Genomic DNA, 13813 nt, shown 5'->3' with positions numbered 1-13813 from the left:
TCGATTCAGCCGACTCGGAGCCTCGGCTCGTGGGATCATCATGTGCTAAGCTCCCATCTCTCATCATCCCCCAGGGAACACGTCTGCGGCTTTCGACATTTCCCCCACACTCCTTCTCTCACCCCTATACCCATCTCGAAGACTGCAAATCACAGTCTTTTGTCCCTTCCGAGCATCACCATGGCTCCCGAGAAGCTGCGATACGATGGCCAGACCGTCGTGGTGACGGGTGCCGGCGGCGGGCTGGGAAAGGCGTATGCCGTCTTCTTCGGCTCTCGAGGCGCCAATGTCGTCGTCAACGACCTCGGCGGCAGTGCTAAAGGCGAGGGCAGCGGCAAGAACATGGCCGACGAAGTGGTCAAGCAGATCCGCGACGCAGGCGGCAAGGCCGTGGCCAACTACGACGATGTGATGAACGGCGAAGCCATTATCAAGACGGCCATTGACAACTTCGGACGCATCGATGTGCTGATCAACAACGCCGGCATCCTGCGCGACATCAGCTTCAAGAACATGAAGGATCAAGATTGGGATCTCATTATGAAGGTGCACGTGCAGGGCGCGTACCGGTGTGCAAGAGCTGCGTGGCCGCACTTCCGGAAACAAAAGTACGGCCGATTGATCAGCACTGCTTCTGCTGCTGGCCTGTACGGCTCATTCGGACAAACCAACTACTCTGCGGCCAAGCTTGCCCTAGTGGGCTTCACAGAATCTCTTGCGAAGGAGGGCGTCAAGTACAACATCCTGTGCAACACCATCGCGCCAATCGCCGGCTCTCGCCTGACGGCCACTGTCATGCCCCAAGAAGTCCTCGAGCTGCTCAGACCCGAGTTTGTGGTTCCCTTGGTCGCCGTCTTGTGCCACTCCTCCAACGAAGACGAGACTGGTTCCATCTTCGAGGTCGGCGGTGGTTACGTTGCCAAGATCCGTTGGGAGCGGACCCAAGGTGCTCTGCTTCGTGCCGACGAGTCCTTCACTCCAGGCGCGTTGCTCCAGAAGTGGAAGGATGTTGCCGACTTTTCGCGCGAGAATCAGCACGCCAGTGGGCCGGCAGATTTTGCCGGTCTTCTCGAGGATGCTCAGAAGCTTCCCAATAACCCGAAGGCCGAGGAACTCGACTTCAAGGGCAAAGTCGCCGTCGTCACCGGCGGTGGCGCAGGTCTAGGCAGAATCTACTGTTTGTCATTGGCCAAATATGGTGCTAAAGTTGTTGTCAACGACCTCGCTGATCCCGAGCCTGTTGTGAAAGAGATCAAAGACATGGGAGGTGAGGCTTTTGGCGTAAAGGCCAGTGCCGAAGACGGTGACAAGATTGTCAAGGCCGTGATTGACAAATACGGCCGCATTGACATCCTCATCAATAATGCCGGTATCCTGCGCGACAAGTCTTTCAACAACATGACGCACGAGCAATTCGACCAGGTTCTGAACGTGCATCTGCGCGGTACCTACAAGACCACCAAGGCCGCCTGGCCGTATTTCCAGAAGCAGAAGTATGGCCGAGTTGTGAACACCACTTCTTCCACTGGTATGCGATTGCTTTTGCTTTTGCTTTTGTGTGCGTGCGGCATGCTAACTTAGCCTAGGTATCTACGGCAACTTCGGACAGGCAAACTACGCCGCAGCAAAGGCCGGCATTCTCGGCTTCGCCAGAGCCCTGGCTCTCGAGGGCGCAAAGTACAACATTCACGTCAACACCATCGCCCCCAACGCCGGTACAGCGATGACAAAGACCGTCCTCCCCGAGGAATTGGTTCAAGCCTTCAAGCCGGACTACGTCGCGCCGATCGTGATGCTTCTCTGCTCCGACAAGCTCCCCGCACCCGGCACCGGCCGTCTGTTCGAGTCCGGCTCCGGCTGGGCCGCCGAGACGAGATGGCAGCGTACCGGCGGTTGGGGCTTCCCTGTCGACAAGGAGTTCACGCCTGAAGATCTGCTCGCGAAGTGGGACAAGGTGCGCGATTTCGACGACGGCCGCGCCGAGTATCCCAAGAGTGCGCAAGAGTCGACGGAGAAGATCATGGCCAATGCCAACAATAAGGTCAACAAGGGCAAGTCGTCTGGTGGCGAGGGCGATTACGTGCAAAAGATCCAGGAGGCTCTTAAGGCGAAGGCCGACGGGACCGACTACAGCTATGATGAGAAGGATATCATTCTGTACAGTGAGTTGGCCTCGTTCCCTCTCTCACTTTTTGAAAGCCAGTTTGCTAACGAGTGGAAAATTCAGACCTCGGCATCGGCGCGAAGCGATCAGACCTGCATCTTGTCTACGAGAACAACGACGATTTCCAGGTTGTTCCTACGTTCGGAATCATTCCACCATTGTCCGTCACACTCCCCTGCCTTCCCAATGTACCCAGGCTGACCGTATCGATGTAGCAATGCCGTGGCGCCATTCAGTCTCGCCGAGCTCATGCCCAATTTCTCACCCATGATGTTGCTGCACGGCGAGCAGTACCTGGAAATCCGACAATTCCCCATTCCAACCGAAGCAAATCTGGTCGCCTATCCCAAGCTAGTGGAGATTGTGGACAAGAAGAAGGCTGCCGTTGCCGTGGTCGGCACCACCACGCAGGACAAGAAGACGGGCAAAGACGTCTTCTACAGCGAATCCACCGCCTTCATCCGCGGCTCCGGCGGCTTTGGCGGCAACTCCCAAGGCGCAGACCGGGGCAACGCCACCAAAATCTACCAACCCCCGAAGCGCAAGCCCGACGTTGTCATCGAAGAGAAGACCACGGAAGAGCAAGCAGCCATCTACCGGCTCTCGGGCGACCGCAACCCGCTGCACATCGACCCCGAGTTCAGCAAAGTCGGCGGCTACAAAGTCCCCATTTTGCACGGCTTGTGCTTCTTCGGCATCGCGGGCAAGCACATCCTCAACAACTTTGGCGCGTTCAAGAATATCAAGGTGCGCTTTGCGGGCGTGGTGATTCCGGGCGAGACGGTGGTCACGGAGATGTGGAAGGAGGGGAATACCGTTGTCTTCCAGCAGAAGGTGAAGGAGACGGGCAAGTTGAGTATTTCTGGCGCTGGTGCGGAGCTGGTGGATGGGGGGAAGAGCAAGTTGTAGAGCTTGTAGTATGGCTTGGTTAACAGGTGCTCGATTTGGTGATTAATACACATCCACTTCCCTATGATTACTTTCACGCCAGAAGACGACGAAGAAGATCCGCAAGACATGCCACACCGCCGAGAGAGGAGGCGATGTCTGGGGGCGGGGGAGGCCCCGACGCTAACCCGCCATTATCAATCCGGGGTAAGAAACCTTAATTCTCGGCGCTTAGAGATTGATGTCTCGCGCAGCCATTCACGTTGCACGGGAGCAGTGCACTCCAACGGGTTCCCAATAGGCCTGGGCGTATATCTACTGTCAATCCTGCCCCTGCATATGGTAAGCTGTCAGCTCACGTTTCCCTTTCTTTCTACTTGCTGTGTTCGTTCAGCGCATTGGCGGCGAGGGGGCCCCCCTTGCATACCATTCGCCGTTGTCTCGCCGCCGCCATTGGCTTCGTGTTACCCAATAGCAACAGCAATGCTCCCCGTGGCGGTGAGGGCACATGTGCCTGTTACACCGTCAGCACTACTCAAGACGCGCGACCTTTCCTTTTCCACATCGTCAAGCCTTCAAACTATCATCCCCATCCTCGCACTCCTCCTCCTAGCAGCATCCTGCACCCTCCTCGACCTCCGTCGCCGCACACGCGCACAAAGCGCCGACTCAACAGAATACCTCATCCTCGAATCCGAAATCTCCATCGAAATCGGCGACGAAGGCTTCGACATCGAATACGAAGACGCCGACGGCCAAGGCCGCATATCCTACGAAACCATCCTCAAGTCCGCCACGCCTCACCAATGGACCTTCGACATTGAACACCTGCCCACTCTACACGTCGAGCGCCAGCCGGGTAATATTCTCGAGAGAAGAGGGAGGAAGACGTTGAAGTTGCGGGCGTCGGGGGCGGGTGATGCTGATATGGCGTTGTTGGATGTTAAGCAGGGGCGGTTGACGCTCTCGCCGTTTTCGTCGAGGAGGGAGGGGGTGAGGGTGGTGGGTGAGTTTCCGCCGCCGAGAAGAAGGACGCCGAGAGGCGGCATGGGTGAGCGCGATGTGCTGGTAGGAGCTGCCACAGCTCCGTATCATTTGGAGCATATCTGGCGTCCGCTCGATACGGCGGAGCTGCGTGAAGACACGTCATGACTATAGAACGGTGTATTCCCAGCTTGCGCATGTACAGCGAGCCAGAGATATATGAATGGCATCTGTGCCACTTCCCCAAAACAGTCACGAATTGATCCAAGCCCATGAGCTGCGAACAACATCAAGAGAAATGTGGGGCAGCCTTGAGGCAGAGGATGGAGACATGCGGAAGCGATTCCACCCAGACTCGCTGCATTCTACACTAGAAGTGCTCCTCAGAATAAATCTTGGAACAGACAGAGAGTTTGTACAGCCCTGATGGTTCACTCCCCTGCGTATGAACACCAAGAGCTTTCTCCACAAACCCCAGCAATTGCCCCGGCTAACGTGAGCACGACCGCCGAGGTGTTTCCAACCACCGACACCGGGGCGTTTGGACATCAAGGCTTCCATATCCGAAAAGGACCTCCTCAACTACACAATCAAACGTAACATCTTTAGATACTCATCAGCAACACAACGAAGCAATTCAACGCAAACGATTTCAACTGCACAATCATGGCCACCGTCGCTCAACCCATTCCCTTCATAATCAAAGGCAAGACCGCCTTGATCACCGGCGCAGGCTCAGGTATACCGTCCTTACTCAAGCTAGAAGCAACCACGTTAGTAACAATCGTCCCAGGCATCAACTACTGCTTCGCCAAAGCGCTCGTCGATCGAGGATGCAACGTCCTCATCGCCGACTTGTCACTTCGCCCAGAGGCGCAGAAGCTCGTCGACGACAACCAATCTAAGCCCCGCGTGGCGTTCGTCAAGACCGACGTGCGTCTGTGGGATGATCTGAGCAACATGTTCGATGTGGCTGACAAGGAGTTTGGCGGCGCTGATATCGTACGTCTGCTCTCTTTACCGCTCTTCTCCCTTTTCCCCCTTCGTTCATCACTCTCGCCTGCAAGAGCCCCAACTAAGTAACGGAGACAGGTCTGTCCTGGCGCCGGCGTCTTCGAACCCCACTGGTCCAACTACTGGCTTCCCCCGGGCCACGAGAAGTCCAAAGACGACCCGCACGGCAGATCCCCGAGCGGCGTAGGCAGCTATGCCACCCTAGACATCAACATCACGCACCCCATCCGCACGACGCAGCTCGCCGTCTCGCGCTGGCTGAACCCCGCGCCAACCAGCAAAACAGGCAAAGCAGCTCCCACCAACCCCAAGCGCGTCGTCGCCATCTCCTCCATTGCAGGGCAGAGGCCGGGCTTCCCTTTCCCGCTGTACATTGCATCGAAGCATGCCATCTCTGGCTTCGTGCGCAGTATGGCGCCGCTGGAGGCTGCGTACGGTATTAAGGTTAATGGTGTTGCGCCGGGGTTGATCAAGACGCCGCTGTGGACGGATCACCCGGAGAAGATCAAGACTATCGACGAGGAGCTCGATTCGTGGACGACGCCGGAGGAGGTGGCGGCGCAGATGGTGCGGTGTCTCGAGGACGAGGCAATTGGAGCGGGCGTGATCTGGGAGGTGTTGCAGGGGAAGTACCGCGTGGTGGATTGGAAGGATGTCAAGGCTCCTGAGGGGCCGGGGAGCGGGATTGCGAATGCGAAGATGCTGTCGGATGAGGTGTTTGAGTGGCTGAAGGAGCCTGGCTGGGGCGCGGTTAAGAAGTGAGGGATGCGTTGCTCTGTACTCTGTGTACCTGTTTTCAAAAAGTCCATCTCATCGAAGCATAAACCACTTCCCAAACTCCTTCCCGCTCGCCTCCAACGCCTCCCTCCTACCCATGCTCTCCGGATCAAAATACGGCCTCTCACCACACCCCACAGCCCGGTTCCCACTGCGATCCCCCAACCCCATGAAATCATACGTAGCGCAATGGAACGTGCAGCGATTATCCCAAATCGCAATATCGTTGGCATTCTCCCAGTGAAAGCGCACTTGCAAATCGTGATTCTCCTTCAACAGCTTCTTAAACCACCCGAGCAGCATCTCGCTCTCCTCCTCCGTCACGTCGTTGATGAATTGCGTGTGCTGGCCGACGGGGTACAGGCTGCGCCAGCCGGTGACGGCATGCGTGCGGATGACCGGGTGGACGGCGCGTAGCTCGCCTCCGATGTTCTCCGCTGCGCCGCGGGGCTTCTCGTAGAGTTGGAAGCCTCCGCGTCTGGCGGCTTCAATGAAGTCCGGCCGGCCGAAGGAGCAGGTGAGGCCTTGGAGGAACTTTTGCACGGGGGGCGAGATGCGGTCGTAGAGTTCGTATCCGCTCGCCCATAGGGTGTCTGAGGAACGAACGGTAAGCAACGTCAAGGCGATTGAGGAAGGAGTACGAGTACTCACCACCACCAGTCTTAGGCAACTCGGTCAATCTCAGACTCGAGAAATCTGCGGGAACAGGCTCGAAAGCGATATCACTGTGCCACTGATCGGCGGATTGCTTTTTCTGGCAGAGAGCAGCATCCGGGTGAGTGCCGTAGATTTTGGTAAACAATTTGGAACTGATGGTGCTGATTTGTTGATCGGGATCGCGGTTCTCGCCCACATCGCCCTCGCTGTTCAACACCGGGTGGATGTGCAGGCCGGACGTTTCGGGGCGGCCGGAGAGCTCGCCGAGGCGGAGGATGAGCTTCTTTTGCAGGTCGTTGGTGAGGTTGTCTTGTTTGCGGAACCAGACGACGCCACGTTGGCAGACTGCAATTGCTTGTTAGTTGGGGCTCGCACTTGGCTGGAAGCATGGCCTACTTGTCAGGGCCAGCTCGGCGAGAAGTTCATCAGCGTTGTGGGCGTTGATCATCTCGGCGAGATCGGCGGTAGGAAATTCACGTCCGATACACGGCGTTAGGTCCTTGAAGTTGTAGCCGTCCAATGAGCCATTAGACTGGAGAGGAAACTTGACATGAGTGGCTTTGGCATGGCCGTTCTGGGCTTTGGAAGCTCCATTGAGGGCAGGCTTGTCGATCTCGACATCTGCGATTGCTGTTGGCGCCATTAGGACTAGTACATCGGACGAGAATATAACACGAAATGGAGAAAGACGAGTGAAAGACGGTAAACAAGGGTAGACATAACAGTGGTTGAGGCAAAAAACTGGGCCTGGACGCTGTAGTCGATCACGGCATATCAGCTTCGAGATGTTCTCAGCTACGCTGGAGGAGTCGTGTCTTTGTATCCCACGAATCTGACTTCTCGGCCGATCCCGCGCTCTCAAGTCCGCTTTGCTTCTGCGAGAAGACGAGCTACTAAGCAGCACATCCTTGTGAGTTGACGTGAACGCTGGGAGTGTTCAGCATGTCAGCCAAGCGGGCATTTGGCGATCAGCCGAAGATCTCGGGCTGTCGCTTATGCACAACACCGCATTTCTTTGTCTGCTCGCCAACAACGAACTCCCACGACGCTGGTCAAAGAATAAAGCGTAGATTTGATGCACAATGTTTCCGCTTTCGTCCTTCTTGAATTTGCTGTCACGTAGAGATGTATTGTGATCTTGCCATGACGGCGCAGCGAGTCGGAGGCTTCGGATTACTAAGATACCGCGTTTTCAGCGCAAGGCTTTGACTTCACCTCACCTACCGCCGCGTTGAAGTGGAATATCTTCATATGCGGATACATTGAGCATTATCTGAACGATCGAGCAACTTGTCTGTACAGTGATTGTTTCAGTGATTGAGATAAAACATGCCTTCCCCATCGCTGCCTGGTCAGACTCTCGTCAACATTCCCTGTGCTGGTTCACGCTCAGCCTTGTTTGCTGCAACACATCCCCGTGGATTCACAGTCACACAGTATAGTCAAAGATGATATCACCTGCTATGCGAATGCTCGGAGGCGTCACCTGCAACGAGTGAGCTGGCTTGTGCGGCGTTTGCACAGTGAAGGTGCCCCACCTCACCTGCATCGCTCCTTCCTCACGTGGTGCCTTCCTTCCTAATTCGTCACCCACGACGACAATACTGACGGCAACAATAGGAAAAAACCTGCTTGGCCGCGCACACACAAACCTTGTTGGCGAATATCCAAACCTTCGCCAGATTTCCACCTGCTTCTCTTCCTTTTCACAACCTCTTTCTTCCGCCATCCTCTCCCTCTCACCACCCACCATCCACCATCACCACCCTCTTCCCCCACCATCTTCTCCCCTCGCTCGCCCTCTCTCACAAAGAGATCGTTCTTTTTCGCCGCTTCGAGGCGATTCCAAAGCTCCCTTTCTTTGTGCTTCGCATCTCGCACGAACAAAGCCAGCATCAAAGATGTCTGGCGGTAAGACACTTCCCATCACTCACTCCTTCACCCCAAGAAGCACTGCTAATACCATCCGCCCCCATTAGCTCAATCACCCACCGGCGAGAAGCCACAAACGGGCAGCGACCCGATCTTCGAGCAGGCCACCGCCGCCGCTCCCTCCACCGCCGGAGGCGACAATCCCGCCGCTTCCTCCGCCGCCGCGCGCGGTTTCAACTTCGCCGATTCGGCCAGGCCTCCTGTCTTTGGGGGTGGAAACAACACCGCCGGCCAGGCAAAGCCGCCTGTCGTCAAGGCACCAAGCGTGCTCAAAAACATGAACGCGAAGAAGACGCAGCAGGGCTACAAGTACACGCCGCCCACCATCCCAGGCCCCACCGAGGCACAGAAAGCCGAGCTCGCAGCCAAAAGGGCCGGCCTCCCCACACCCGCTCCTCCCGCCCCCACACCCTTGCAGCTGGCCATGCAGGTCGCCAACGATGCGTTCGCTTCGTATCTGAAGAACCAGGGTACGTCACATCCTACTTGAGCCCGCACAATGATGCTAACAGTCCATGGCAGCGGATCCCGAGTCGAAACTCCGCATCTCCACGCAGCGCATCGCCGAGCTCGAGGCGACCGTCGCCAGAGACTACGAAACGATCGCCGCCTCCGAACAGAAGTTCGCCGAGCTCGAGAAGGAGCACAGCGAGCAGTCGAAGCACTTTGAATTGATCAAGAGGCAACACCTCGAGAAGACCATCGAGTTGGGGAAGAAGCTGCATGAGCTGCACCCCTTGACCCAGATCAAGAACCAGTTCGAGTACATCAAACCCAAGTACGATGAGCTCAAAGACGAGTACGCCGGTTCGCAAGCCGAACTCAAGCTCCTCCAGCAACAGCACAGTGCCAGGGGCAACATCATCCGGCAGCACGAGAAGGATGTGGCCGACAAGGACGCCCTCATCACAAAGCTGCAAGAGACCGTCGCGGCGCGCGATGCCACCATCATCGGCCTGAACGAGCTCGTCGACGAATTCAAGGGAGTGGAAGAGGAGAGTGAGAAGATGGCACTCGACTGCATGGCCATGGAGGAGAAGATCAACGCCGCCCAGGCGGGTCTCGAGGAGATCTTCTCGGAGCTGGGCAAGGGCCTGGACCTCCCTGCCTTCCTCCCTCACATCAGGGAGCTGAAGGAGGGTGCCACCCCGCCGCCCCGCCCCATCCTCACCCCCCGGCCCCGTCCCCGCCCTGGCCGGATTGCCGGTTTCCGCCTCATGCCGTCCGCTGCGCCATCCACCACCGGCGCCGCCACCGCCACCCCCTCCGCCGCCCTTCCCGCCGTGGGGAGTGCACCCACCGCCGTCGTCGCCGCCGAGGCTGAGGGGTCCGCCCCGAAGTCTCCGGTCGGCCCGGTTGGTGGGGCCTCCGCCACCGAGGAGGTTGCCTCCGCTCCGCCGGCCGCCGAGCCGGTGAGCTCCACCGCCGTCTCCGGCCTGGAGATGGTCCCGTTCACGGGCCGTCGCCTCGCCGCCCCGGAGCCGGATCCTCTTGCGTGGGTGTCCCGTCGTCCTCGCGCCCCCCGCCCCGCCCTGCCCGCTCTCCGCTTCCCGGAGACCAAGCGCCTGCCGATGCTGCCGTGGATTACCACCACGGACTGCGCCGTGCAGACCTCGCCGGCGGAGACGCGCGCCGTCGGCGTGCAGACCTCGGAGCGGAGCAAGGTGGTGGGGATGATCCCGGTCCGTTCGGGAGCTGGGTCTCTCCGCCGCCTGCGCCTCCCCTCCTGGCAGCAACTCCTCCTCCTGCTGCTGGCGATCATCGTGGGATGGTTCGCCTACATCACCATCTCCTCCCACCTCGCGTGGTCCTACGCCAACGACGTCTCCTGGATGGACCCCTCTCCTTCCTGGGCCGCCGACTCCCGCGTCATGCTCGCCCTCTGCCAGAACATCGAGTGGCTGATCGGGTACGAGCACATTGTGCTGGCGTGAGAGCGGGAATGTAGCCTCACGGCACTCCCCCTCTCAGGGACACTCCTCCTTCTTCTTTCAATGGCAGGGCGTTTCGGGGTCTTTCTTTTGCTTCCAAGATACCCCGTGACAGCGAGACGGAACAATTCGGGCGTTGCTTTGTGCTCTTTTGCTTTTTACCGCCTTCTGGCTTCGGATTTCTCGCAACTCCAGCGCGCTCTCTCACCTTGTTTCCCTGCTGACCAGGTTCTCCGGATCGGAAGTCCTTTGGCCAGTTGCATCGGCGCCTTTTTGGCTGCCAATTTTCTGGCCACTGCGATGGAAGTGCAGGATGGAACCTTGGCGATGCACATTCATTGGGGCTTGATGGATTGTACCGGCGCTTCCTCGCGGTTGCTGCTAATCTTTCTTCTCGCCCGCGAGTGGATCGCTTCTGGGGGGAGAGGATTTCCGTTGCAGTTGGCCTGCTTTCAAACTGCGTGTTGCTGCTTCTTTTGCTTTCTGTATGCCGACAGACTGAGACGGAGGGAAGACTGAGATGGAGACACGGAGACGAACAGAATTATGGCCAGCGGCACTAAGCAGAAGCATCGTAACAGACAGCATGTTTAACTTACTCTACTCACTCAACCTCCTCGTCTCTGTTCCTTTATCGCTGTAGTTTGCCTTGGTTCGTGGTCGCTGTGCCGCGCCAATCGAAACGTGATACGAATGTTATGTGATCCTCTTCGTGAACTTCATAACTTCATACAACTACCCAGTCCACCTATCATTCCAAACCCAGCAAACCACCTATCCAAACGCAAGCCTCCGCTGCCCCTTCTCCGCACCCCCCAACCCAGCCCCACCCGGCCTCCCCCTCCCCCTCGCCTTCCCTCCTTTCTCACCACTCTTACCACCACCCTTAGACGGCGGCGGCAATGTTGGCGGAGGAGGTGCAGGGACACGCAGCACAGGCGGTGCAGCGGCAGCGCCATCCTGCTCCTCCTGCAAATCCATGGCGAAGTGGAAGTCTTCGTGTTCGGCTTTTTCGGCCTGGGGGATGGGCAGGTTGCAGCGGGGGCAGAGGTAGGTTTCTATGCTTGTCTGATGCGGCTGGGGAGGGTGTTGGGCTGCTGTGGAGTGGTGGGAGGAGTTGTTGTCGTCTTCAGGGTGTTTGGGCTCGTTTGCGTCTTCGAGGTCAGATGCCTCTTCCGGCTCTGCGTTGTGGAAGTGGGAGTCGCTGCCGTCCGTTTCGTCGCTGTTGGTGTTCTCGCGGTGCGCGGCAGAGGCGAAGAAGAATTTGCTGATGTTGGCGCCGGTGTCTAGCTTTCGCCGCTTGGTAGAACGCGCATCTTGTCTCTGGTGCTCGTCGGGAAGATCAGGTGTCCGAGACGAGGAAGAAGCAGCGGCGTTCAGAGCCTTGGCTTCATCGCCTCGGACCAAGAAACCTCCAATCCCCTGATTATTCACCACTCCATCTTCAAACCCGCCTACAGACAGGCTCAAATTCGCACAAGGCCACGCGCGCCCGTCGACTACCACCTGCGCCAACAATCCCTTCGCAAGCTCAAACAGCACCTCTTCTGTCAAGGCCTTGCCGAGCGGAATAGGCCCCTGCTTACTTCGCGTCTGCGCGCCTTGCCGATGGTGCACGTTGATCGTCTTAGGCCGCCGCTTGTTCTCCAGCACGCCTTCTTCCACACAACGCCCGAAAATGTCGGCGACGAAGATGCGCAGCCACTTGCAGGCCACTTCGAAGCTGTTGACGCTGGGGCGGAAGGACTTGGCGCTTAGCATGGATTTGATGGCCGTGCGGGGATTGACTTCTGCGTTCTCCTCGCCGCGGAGCACATGGTAGAGCCAGGAGCCCGTGTCGTCGCCTAGCTGGCGTTTGAGCTGCTCAATGGGGATGGGCAGGAGGTCGGCAACGCGGTCTGTGTTGAAAGCGGCGACTACTTCATCACCCAGCTTGCCGCCGAGGTTGCGAATTTTGGTGAATTTGAAGGTGGACAGGAAATGCTGAACGGCACGATTGCGGATGACCGTTTGGCTGGCGGGCTTCTTATGTGCGGAGCCGAGTTTGGCAAGCATTTTGTTGCGCGAGATGCCGCCGCTGCTGGTGTATTGCAGCTGGGCGTGGATTTGGGCGCGCACATCGCGCACGATCTCGGAGGCGAGGAGCATTACGATATCGTCCCAGTCTGGATCGTCTTCTTCGCTTTGACTGCTGTCTAGATCGACGAGGGCGTCTGCCGCCCAGTCCAAGGCGGTGGTAGGCGGTCGAGGTAGAGGTTCCGTTGGATCATCGTAAGGCGGGGGTCCGCGGAGTTCAGGATACCGCTCCAAGAGTAGGCTGTGCACATGCGCACTCAGATCGAGGAAGACTTCATCGATACTCGCCTTCTCCACGCGCTGCAAATCCTTGGGCAGGCAGTCTTTGATCAAGGCCAAGATCTTCCGGCTTTGGATGCGGTAGGGATCCAGGCTGACCTTGCGGGTCTGAATCTCGCGCGATGTCTGCGCTGCATCCTGGCTGTAGCTCCATGTCGTGTCGCCTTCCTTCCAGGTTGCCACGTGCTGGCAGATGATGCTGGGACACTTCTCCTTCGCCTCAGTGATGGTCACGTGACGTGTCAGGTCGAAGGCTCGGGCTGGATAGTTGATTGCAATTAATCCTTGCCACTGCTGCACTGCGAGCGGCAGAGAGGGATCGATGCCCAGGCGGACGGTCTCACATTGCGCATAGAAGGCATCGAGGTCGAGGTGCGCGATAACGCGAAGCGGACAGTTGGTCGCATACTGCGAGAGCGTAGACAGATGCTTATACGTGAATTTGCTTCGACGGCGGCGCCGGGTGTTGGGTGTGACGGGCGAAGAGGCGAAGGCCTGAGAGGAAGACATGCTTGGGATGTGGGGATGTCATGATGTGCAGCCGAAGTGTTCCCCATTCATACTTATCCAAGATCACAGGCTTGAGTGAAGACGAGGGCGCGTCGAGGAGGAAGTCGCGTTGAGTGTGCATACACTTGGCCCCAGCGCCAGACGTCATGAATCTGCCCGTCCCGCGAGCTACTTCGACTGTACCTCCACTGAACCACATCACGTCTGCGATCAAATGCTCTCCATCGATTTCATCGGTTGCGACGTCCTAGCTGTCCTACTGCCTAGTTGCCCTTCGCATAGCGTCCAGCTCGCGTTTCCGTGCCGGCGTCGCCCAGCTGATCTCGATGGCATAACCCACAAGCCGGCCGACTTCCTCGTCCGTAAAACGACACTTTGTCCGCACGAGCTGCATGTGCTCCGCAATGTACATGTAATGCATGTAGGGTGTGTGTGCTCTTACGGTTGAGCTCATCGTAGAGTGGAATAGTACTGGAACGGACGGGTGTCTACGCGTTGAACAGAGTCGAAGACGAAAGGTACGATTCTCATGTTCGTCAATCAATCAACACTCGCCTACAGCCGTATTTGCTTTTCACCCCACCTCTCGCATATCAATAGG

The 13813-nt window shown here is 57.7% G+C and overlaps 6 protein-coding genes across 6 annotated transcripts; 4 read left to right on the top strand and 2 right to left on the bottom strand.

Moving 5' to 3' along the window:
* Positions 1 to 56: 56 nt before the first annotated feature.
* Positions 57 to 3158, top strand: BDY17DRAFT_293013 (multifunctional beta-oxidation protein-like protein). The gene is made up of 4 exons (XM_033732926.1): positions 57 to 1528; positions 1587 to 2162; positions 2228 to 2324; positions 2380 to 3158. Exons 1-4 carry the CDS (start codon positions 181 to 183, stop codon positions 3071 to 3073), a joined length of 2715 nt encoding a protein of 904 aa, XP_033591714.1. The 5' UTR covers positions 57 to 180; the 3' UTR covers positions 3074 to 3158.
* A 259-nt stretch (positions 3159 to 3417) lies between these two features.
* Positions 3418 to 4204, top strand: BDY17DRAFT_344043 (uncharacterized protein; the record flags this gene model as incomplete). Its single annotated transcript, XM_033738052.1, has 1 exon — positions 3418 to 4204. Exon 1 carries the CDS (start codon positions 3536 to 3538, stop codon positions 4202 to 4204), a length of 669 nt encoding a protein of 222 aa, XP_033591713.1. The 5' UTR covers positions 3418 to 3535.
* Positions 4205 to 4418: 214 nt separating this feature from the next.
* BDY17DRAFT_293011 (uncharacterized protein) lies at positions 4419 to 5817 on the top strand. The gene is made up of 3 exons (XM_033732925.1): positions 4419 to 4775; positions 4830 to 5038; positions 5129 to 5817. The coding sequence occupies exons 1-3, from the start codon at positions 4703 to 4705 to the stop codon at positions 5810 to 5812; spliced, it is 966 nt and encodes a 321-aa protein (XP_033591712.1). The 5' UTR covers positions 4419 to 4702; the 3' UTR covers positions 5813 to 5817.
* BDY17DRAFT_293009 (TfdA family taurine catabolism dioxygenase TauD) lies at positions 5818 to 7424 on the bottom strand. The gene is made up of 3 exons (XM_033732924.1): positions 6881 to 7424; positions 6479 to 6829; positions 5818 to 6420 (listed from the first exon to the last, which is right to left on the bottom strand). Exons 1-3 carry the CDS (start codon positions 7125 to 7127, stop codon positions 5861 to 5863), a joined length of 1158 nt encoding a protein of 385 aa, XP_033591711.1. The 5' UTR covers positions 7128 to 7424; the 3' UTR covers positions 5818 to 5860.
* Positions 7425 to 8106: 682 nt separating this feature from the next.
* Positions 8107 to 10539, top strand: BDY17DRAFT_97637 (uncharacterized protein). Its single transcript, XM_033738899.1, has 3 exons — positions 8107 to 8395; positions 8464 to 8886; positions 8939 to 10539. Exons 1-3 carry the CDS (start codon positions 8386 to 8388, stop codon positions 10348 to 10350), a joined length of 1845 nt encoding a protein of 614 aa, XP_033591710.1. The 5' UTR covers positions 8107 to 8385; the 3' UTR covers positions 10351 to 10539.
* Positions 10540 to 11121: 582 nt separating this feature from the next.
* On the bottom strand, positions 11122 to 13338 carry BDY17DRAFT_277386 (uncharacterized protein; the record flags this gene model as incomplete). The annotated part of the gene is made up of 1 exon (XM_033732002.1): positions 11122 to 13338. Exon 1 carries the CDS (start codon positions 13210 to 13212, stop codon positions 11122 to 11124), a length of 2091 nt encoding a protein of 696 aa, XP_033591709.1. The 5' UTR covers positions 13213 to 13338.
* Positions 13339 to 13813: the final 475 nt, after the last annotated feature.

Source organism: Neohortaea acidophila (genome assembly GCF_010093505.1).
Source record: "Neohortaea acidophila strain CBS 113389 unplaced genomic scaffold BDY17scaffold_3, whole genome shotgun sequence".
In the NCBI taxonomy this organism is placed as follows: domain Eukaryota; kingdom Fungi; phylum Ascomycota; class Dothideomycetes; order Mycosphaerellales; family Teratosphaeriaceae; genus Neohortaea; species Neohortaea acidophila.
Note: the sequence above shows the minus strand (reverse complement) of the source record. Positions and strands in the feature narration are given on the sequence as shown.